General features: G+C 53.4%; 1 protein-coding gene across 1 annotated transcript; it reads right to left on the bottom strand.

Annotated features, from left to right (window-relative positions):
- Positions 1–3,555: 3,555 nt before the first annotated feature.
- SLITRK3 (SLIT and NTRK like family member 3) lies at positions 3,556–6,402 on the bottom strand. Its single transcript, XM_009808227.2, has one exon. The coding sequence runs from the start codon at positions 6,400–6,402 to the stop codon at positions 3,556–3,558; it is 2,847 nt and encodes a 948-aa protein (XP_009806529.2).
- Positions 6,403–8,139: the final 1,737 nt, after the last annotated feature.

The following is an 8,139-nucleotide window of genomic DNA, read 5'->3' as shown; positions in this document are numbered from 1 at the left end:
TTATTAATGCTAGCGATAATACTACTGATAATGATATAATTATGATTAATACTCCCTATTAATTAGGAGTAACGCAGGTTGAAGCATGTAAAGAGTCACCCATCACAGATCAGAGATGATGGATCCACCTTTGTTTCCTGCAGTGGAAAGTAGTGCTGCCACCCACTCAGCCTCAGCTCAACGCAAAGAAACAGCAAAACAGAAGTCATCATAACACACATTAGATCTCACAGTTAAATATTGTCAACACTTCCAGAGTGAATCATCCCCAAATGATTCCAGTACACAAGGAAGAGGAAGTTTCCTACACAAGGAAAGAAAAAGAACTCAATGTAAGCCAAAAATTATCGCTTTTAATACAAAATTCCATTCTCATAGAACAAATTCATTTCCACTGAATAAATAGATTTCCTCACCATTCACGGGTGAGATTGCTACCTATAGTTGTGTTGAAATGCTCTTGCCTTTCTGCAGTTTAATTAAAATATAAACGTTATTTGCAACTGGCTTTACTATATTTGGATACAACTATGAACACTTGGGGTTTTGATGACATTGCCAAATGTATACAGCACCACTCTCACTAGGGCTTGTACTTTAACCTGATTTATATAGCTCCACGCGTTACTTGCATGTAGACTTATCAATGTAATTATTATGATTATGATAAGAAGGATCTGGCCTTTGCACTTTGATGTTTATTACTTTTAACACGTGCATGCTCTTCTACTATCCATTAAAAACCCGAAATGAACAAACCCCAACAGATCAGAGCTGAAGGCAGTAGTAATAAAACACTATCAACTCAACAGAGGGATCTGGGAACTTCAAATGCGTAATATTTTTACCAATAATATGGAGCTGATGCTAAGTTTACAGACATTTGGAGCTGTCCCTCCATCTCAAAACACATACAGCTACTACCAAGGCTCAGGAAATCACTTCTGTCGCACCCAGACGCCTCTCCAAGACAGACTGACAAAAAAAGCCTGCAATAAGCGTACTCGCTGAAGCTATAAAGAGCGACACTTGGGGTGAAAACAAGTATTCATGGGTTTATCTCCATTAAAATGCGTTGTGCTGGGTGAAATCAAGTTGTTCCCCAAGAGGAAGGAAGGATAGCGGGGTCGGAGGTGACACCACGCTGTGTGCTACAACAGCCTCTGCCCCGCTCCAGAGAGGTGACAGAGATCCTTAGTCCCCTAAGGACAACCAGAAGAAATGCCCTGGGGGAATACCTCTTCAACGCGGGGGGGGGGAAAAGTAATCGCAGTTCACCTGGATAAATCACCGTTACCGCTGTTCCGTTAAGACAAATGATATTTATAGACATATTTGCTCTTTCTGTATAAAACTCTGTATTTGAAGGTGTTTAGGGCAGTGTCTCGGCGACACAGGCGCCCGGCTACGGGCTCTCCCCTTGGCGGCCCCGCCTGCCCCGGTATAAGGCGCCCGGGGGGTACATTCAGCGGGGCGGGCGGGGCCGCGGCCGGAGCGGGGCCGGGAGGGGCGGGAGGGGCCGGGAGGGCCGGAGCGGGGCCGGGAGGGGCCGGGAGGGGCCGGGAGGGGCCGGGAGGGCCGGAGCGGGGCCGGGAGGGGCCGGGAGGGGCCGGGAGGGCCGGAGCGGGGCCGGGAGGGGCCGGGAGGGGCCGGGAGGGCCGGAGCGGGGCCGGGAGGGCCGGGAGGGGCCGGGGCTCCCCGCGCTCCCGCTCCGCCGCGCCGCAGCCGCCAGCGCTGGAGCTGCGGCGCCACCTGGCGGCCGCGCGCAGCCGCTCGCCGGCCCGGCCCGGCCCGGGGCCGAGACACCGCCGGGGGCCAAGATACCAACGGGGCCAAGATACCAACCGGGACCTTCCCGGGAAGGGAAATCCGATCGTCTTTGGTCTCGCTCCGGTTTAGCGGCGAGCAAAGGGCCGCGCCGGGGCAGCAGGAGCGCGGAGGAGGGCCGGGTGATTGAAACCGTTGGGCTCCTTTTCCAGCTCACCCTTTTCCAAAACGGAAAGGCGCTTCAATTTCCCCCTCCCACCCCCCTCTGACTGCTCACTTCGCATTTACTGCGACTGCGAACACGGGAAACCCCCACAGCAGTGCCTCCCGCTGCTCCCGGCGGGCAGAAGGCCGGGGCTCCGGCGAGAAACCCCCCGCCAGGACCGGCCTCGATTTTGCTGCCTATTTTTAAACCCCCGGGAGCGGCCAGAAGTACCGTGCACCGTGGGAATACAGATTGTACACCGGATTTTTCAAAGTCTCGGGTGGTATCTTGGCAAGAGAAGCTGTACAGGGTTTTTCCTCTGTTAACATCACAGTGCATTGAACTGTTATTCATAAAACAGCTTTCAAGGTTAAGGTGGGGAAGGAAATCTCAGTAGGGGGAAGCTGAAGTTTCAGGTTCAAGCTTTGTATTCTTATATATATATATATATATGGGTGTATATATATATATATGCATTTTTTTCAAAACGTTTTATTAGGAAAGCTATACCAGACGCATCACTGTACAATGATTAAACATTACCTTTACAATTTATATTCACTTGAAATTACAGAATAAATATATGCACATTGTTGTACCTTTGTGTGTGTGTGTGTGTGCGTGTGTGTGTATGTGTGTATGAGAGAAAACATTAAAAGTGCTTCCTACAAAGCTGTTAGTGATAGGTGCCCAGTAGCTTTTTTTTTTTTTTTCTTTTTCTGTATATTTGCATGTTGCTTTTATGAGGAAAGTGCGGATGTCCTCCAAAAACCCATGGCGTCATGACGGAGTGTCACTGAGCATCCCCTAAGTGTGGGCGCCACGTTGGTACATCCTTTGGGCTGCTCGGCTCCGGGTGGCTTCCCCCAGCCCACGGGATTCCCCTCCGCGGCCAGCGGGACCCCGCTCCCGCCCTGCGCGGCGGCGGGCGCTGCGCGGAGGGGCCGGGCTGGGGGCGGGGGTGGCGGTGCGGGTGAGGGTGAGTGTGCGTGCGAGGGAGGGAGAGAGACAAGAGTGAGACATTCGAGCAAGACCCTCCCCTCCCTTCCCTCTTGCAGTTTCCAGGCATGCAGCAAACTGCGCTCGTTTGCTTCCTTGCATTTTTTTTTTTTAAATAAATGTACAGAATCTGTGCCATGATGGGCAAGAAGAAAGCAAGCCACAAAATGCCATCTTCCCTCCCCCTCCCCTCCAAGGGAAAATATAAAGGAAGTTTACTGCAACGGAAAAGAAAAGCCAACAATAAAGAAAACAAAAGGAAAAGGAGGGGGGGAAAAAAAAGAAAAAAAGAGAGAGAGACACACATAGAATTTACTTAATCAGGATCAGTACAAAGATCCCCGATAATGATAATAATAATAATAATAATAATATACCTTAGACATGGCACAGTCAAAGTCTCAGTTTCAGTATAAAAAATAATGATTGATTAACATCTGCTGGCAAAAGTCTGCGAAGGCACTTCATCGATTAATGATCTGAGAACGGCCCTTCCCCGCAGCGCGCACATCTGGCGGGGGAGAGCACACAGCTGTATCCTCTACTCGCATGCGGCGGTGCCGGGGCGGGCGGCGGGGCGGCGGTCAGAACCGGTACGTGGTCTTCTCCAGGACTTCGAGGTAATCCGGCTTGGTTTGGAGTTTGGCCCTTAACTCGAGGTATTCGCTTGTGGGGGTTTGGTGGTCTGAGAAGCCCTTGCCGGCCGCGAAGAGAAGGGTTTCTTTGAGCCTGGCGTCCTGCTGGAGGTCCGGGTATTGCATGCCAGGGGGGTGGACGTGCAGTTCCTTCAGCTTGGGCACGGTGCCGTACAGGCAGTCCACGAAGCCCACGGCGCAGGGCGGCGGGCGGTCGCGGTCCCGCGGGGCTCCCGCCGCCGCCGCCGCCGCCGCCGCCGCCCCCCCGAGCCCGCCGCCGCCCGCCGCCAGCCCGCCGCCCGCGGGGTGCTGAGGGTGGACGGCGACGATGGTGTTGAGCTGCGAGCTGGACACGGCCAGGCTCCACTCCTGCTCCTTCTCCAGCAAGGTGCGGTAGTTGGTGCCCGGCTCCTGCGCGGCGGCGGCGGCGGCGGCGGCGGCGTGGGCGAAGCGCTCGCCGCCGCCCCGCAGCAGCTCCGCCGCCTCCCCGCCGCCGCCGCCGCCCGCCGCCTCCTCCTCCTCCCGCGGCTTGTAGATGGGGTTGTTGCACATCTGGGTCACCGGGTGCGGGATGTAGTCGTAGACGTGGCCCGCCGGGGGCGCCTTCTCCGGGGAGCGCTCCCCCCCGCCGCCGCCACCGGGGCCGCCGCCGCCGCCGCCCTCCTCGAAGAGCCGCGGGCAGCGCAGCGGCACGCCGCCCAGGTCGGCCGCCTCCGCCCGCGGGCCGCGGAAGGGCAGCTTCCGCCGGCGACGGCGCAGCACGAAGGCGAAGAGCCCGGCGGCGACCAGCACGGCGGAGAAGAAGAGGACGAGGAGGCTGAGGATGAGGACGGAGAGCGGCACGGCGGCGGCGGCCGGCGGCAGCTCGTAGGCGGCCGCGCCGGTGGCGGAGGGCGGCGGAGGGGCGGCGGGGGGCGAGGCGGCGGCGGCGGCGGCGGCGGCGGGGCGCAGGGCGGCGGGGCAGAGGGCCGCCAGCTCCAGGGCGCGCAGGTCGCGGCGGGCCAGGCGCTCGGGGCTGGCGCACAGCACCTCGCCCACCACGCTGACGGAGCTGAGCGCCTCCAGCCACTGCTTGAGCGGCACCAGCTCGCAGGTGCAGTCCCAAGGGTTGAGCTTCAGGTCGATCTGGACGATGGCGTGGAGGTGCTCCAGCACCCCGGCCACCGGCAGCGCCAAGAAGTGGTTGTTGCGCAGGTTGAGGCGGGCCAGGGAGGTGCCGGCGAAGGCGTCGGTGGGCAGGGTGCGGAGCAAGTTGTCGTTGAGGAAGAGCAGCTTCAGGTTGGGCATGAGGCTGAAGGCCGCCGGCTGGATTTCCCTGATCAGGTTGTACTCGAAGTACAGGTAATGCAAACTCTGCAGGCCCCGGAACATGCCCGGGGTGAGCCGCTCGATGTCGTTGCCGTTCAGGTACAGGCTCTTGAGATTCGGCAGGTTGATAAAAGCCCCGTCCTGCACGTAGGAGATGCGGTTGTTCCCCAGGTGTAAGAGATCCAAGGAGGAAAAATTCCAGAAATCGGAGCGGTAGATTTTCTGGATCAAATTCCCGCTCAGGTACAGCTTCTTGGCGTTCAAGGGCCTGGGCAGGAGCTCGGAGATGTTGTGAAACCCTCGCTCCTTGCAGTTGACCGTCAGGCCCAGGTCGTTGATGTGCAAACTGCAAGAGCACCCGGTGGGGCAGATGATGGGGATGGGGGGCCGGGTCTGGTAGGCAGCCACGGGCGGTTGGTTGGGCCCGGGGTACAGCCCGCGGGATGTCGGGGGAGGCCGGGGCGCCCTGGGCTGCTTGGTGGGTTTGGGCTGCTTATTGGACGTTTTGTACTCAACAGAGGAAGCGGTGAAATGGAAGGAGGACAGCATGGAGGAAGGCTTCGTAGGCCACGCGTTCTCCTTGCTGGACGACAGCTGAGGGATGCCCAGGCTGGCTTCCACCTCGGAGTCGGACAGCATGGGACAGAGCTTACTTCTTTTGATTTCCCGCAGGTCCTTCCCGTGGAAGTGGAAGGGGGTCTCGCAGGTGATGTCCCCCACCAGGGCGGTGTAGGGGATGCGCTCCAGCCAGCTCTTCAGCTGCACGATCTCACACGTGCAGTTCCACGGGTTCTCCTCCAGCTGGATCTCCATCAGGCTCCTGCCAATATGGTCCAACATCCCGCGGTACGAAAGGACTTTTAGCCGGTTCCCGCGCAAGTCCAAGTGGGTTAAGGACACGGACTTAAATAAGTTGGTGGGAAGCATGGGGATAAGATTGTCATTTAGGATAAGGACCCTCAATTTACTCAGGTTTCGAAACGCCCCGCTTTCAATCCGCTTAATGACATTGTAATCTGCCTGCAGATATTCCAGACTTTCCAAACCCAGGAAAGTGTCGTTTCGGAAAATGTCCAATTTGTTTTCGTGCAAATACAACCTCTTCAGAACTCGGAGCCCGTTAAAAGCCCCCGTCTGAATGTCCTGCAGTGCATTGTTCCCAAGGTTAATAGACACAGCATTGTTCAAGTGAAGAAAACTGTTGGTGTACAATTTCCTCATGGAATTCCTCTGCAGATAAAGTTTAAAAGGTCTCGACCACGACTCTGTTATCTGACTAATATTTATAAATCCTTTGTTGTCACAATGTATATGGAAAAGGCTCTCCTTCACTTCACAGTAACATGGATCAAAGCAGGGCTCATCGAGTTCCTCCGAGTCCTCTATCAAGGGAATTGGTGTAGTCCATGCTAGAGCAATTGTGCTTAGAAGAATTATCCACAACATCCTTCCTTTATGAAGCGTCTCTGCCGTGGAAGGTTTCATCATTTGTTGATGTTTACAAAACTGCAACGGGAAGAAAAACGCAGATTTCAGTATTTCTGTCCTGCCCCGCTCCTTTTACTAAGCCCCTACCTGCTAGGCTTGTGTTAGGCTCCTGGAAAGTTCAGCAATTGTTGGGCAGACGTTCACAACCAACTCTAGGGGTGTCGGGTGGGCGAGCCTTGCCCTGATTTGAGATGGTAGAAGGTTTAATCACGCGATACCAGCCCCCCTTACCCCCCATTCGGTAAATGCCGCCTATAAAGAGGACAGCACATGCAAACCACACAGCAACACGAGCACACAGGCTGAACGTGTTGCGTCTTTACGTGTTTCCCACCGTAGGACGAGTGTTCGGAACTACACGTATTTCATCCTGGTTTGCAATTTTAGCTTTGTAGCCATCATAGCCCGCGTTGACTACAGGGGGAAATACCAGCGGGTAGATTTCTCCAGTGTCGCACTACATCTTTCATACATGCAAACTCTCAAAGTTATTGAATCTCAGTCCTTGAATCTCTCTCCCTCCCGGCTCAATGTAAGTTCAAAGGAATGTGCAAGGTTTGCTGATGTCCCTGGCGAAACGGTTCCCTTCAGAAATCCCCACAATATCTTTAAAACAGTCAATGGTTAACCCCCCTGCTTTAAAAGAAAACCTTCCCCTCTCAAACGCGCCGATGAATTAATGCAACCGGTGTATTATCAGATAAATACATACCACATATTAGTCATTTTAGCTGATTAAAGCATTTAGAGATGATTAATCTTTCTAAAGCACATGCCCATGCGATCAGCAGATCTAAAGGGAAGTGACAGCTAAAGAGGCACCTAGGATTGAAACGCTCAGCCTGCCTTGGATTAGGGTATTTTGCGCCCCCAGGACCAAGCAGGAGACCCGGTTAAAAAGCTGAAAGTGGAAGAAAAAAAATACCTTGACACTTACCAGCCGATAAATTATCTATCCTACTATATACGTTTCCAAATGAAGACACCATTCTTCTCCAATCAGATGAAAATAATACTGTACTAATGAGATGCAGCTCCTTCAACGTATGGTTTCACCCTTCCTTCCACCAGATTTTTTAAATGTATGGGCACAGAGGAATGCTAGGGATGGTAATAATAACGGCGGTGATGCAGCCTTCCTTGAATCACTGAAATGCCCATTAGAATTATTCGGAGTGATCGTTGCTTTTAGTCTTAATCTTTCGATAGAAAAGGTCCTTTTTGCCTTCCTCGTGTAAGAACTAGAAAATTTTGCCCCCCATCCACAAACTTAAGAGCAGAAAGGTGCATTTAGGGGAGAGAAATGCCAGAGGAACAGAAATCCTTCGGATCAACTTGCAAATGAAACCCTCCCCTGTGGGAAAGAGGAGACGGTTGAAAGCATGAAAAGAGAAATACCCTCTGCAATTAAAACCAGCATCTAATTGGGAAGAAGGGAGAGAGATGAGAGCTGTATTGCAGTATCAGTCTCTCTGTCTCCTTTGCAAAATATTAGCCACTTAAGTTCTTTCTCTTCTGCAAGGGCTGTAATAAAAAATAAAAAAATAAATAAAGAGGATTATTATATCTTCTTTTTGGAAGGGGGGGGGTGTCTTTGACCCTAGGCGGAAACAAAAGGATCCAGAAAGGTTGTACTTACCGGTTTGCAGGAGAGATTTTAGCACATCGTTACAAAAAAAAAGAGGGGAAGGGGGAAAAAAAGCTCGAGTTTAAAGATTGCTGGTTTCTCTCTGTCTC

Source organism: Gavia stellata, chromosome 11 (assembly GCF_030936135.1).
Source record: "Gavia stellata isolate bGavSte3 chromosome 11, bGavSte3.hap2, whole genome shotgun sequence".
Classification (NCBI taxonomy): Eukaryota; Metazoa; Chordata; class Aves; order Gaviiformes; family Gaviidae; genus Gavia; species Gavia stellata.
This window is presented reverse-complemented; position numbering and strand designations above follow the sequence as displayed.

Bases quoted from the DNA above. Each gene is read 5' to 3' on its own strand.
- SLITRK3 (XM_009808227.2), bottom strand. From the start codon at position 6,402: ATGATGAAACCTTCCACGGCAGAGACGCTTCATAAAGGAAGGATGTTG.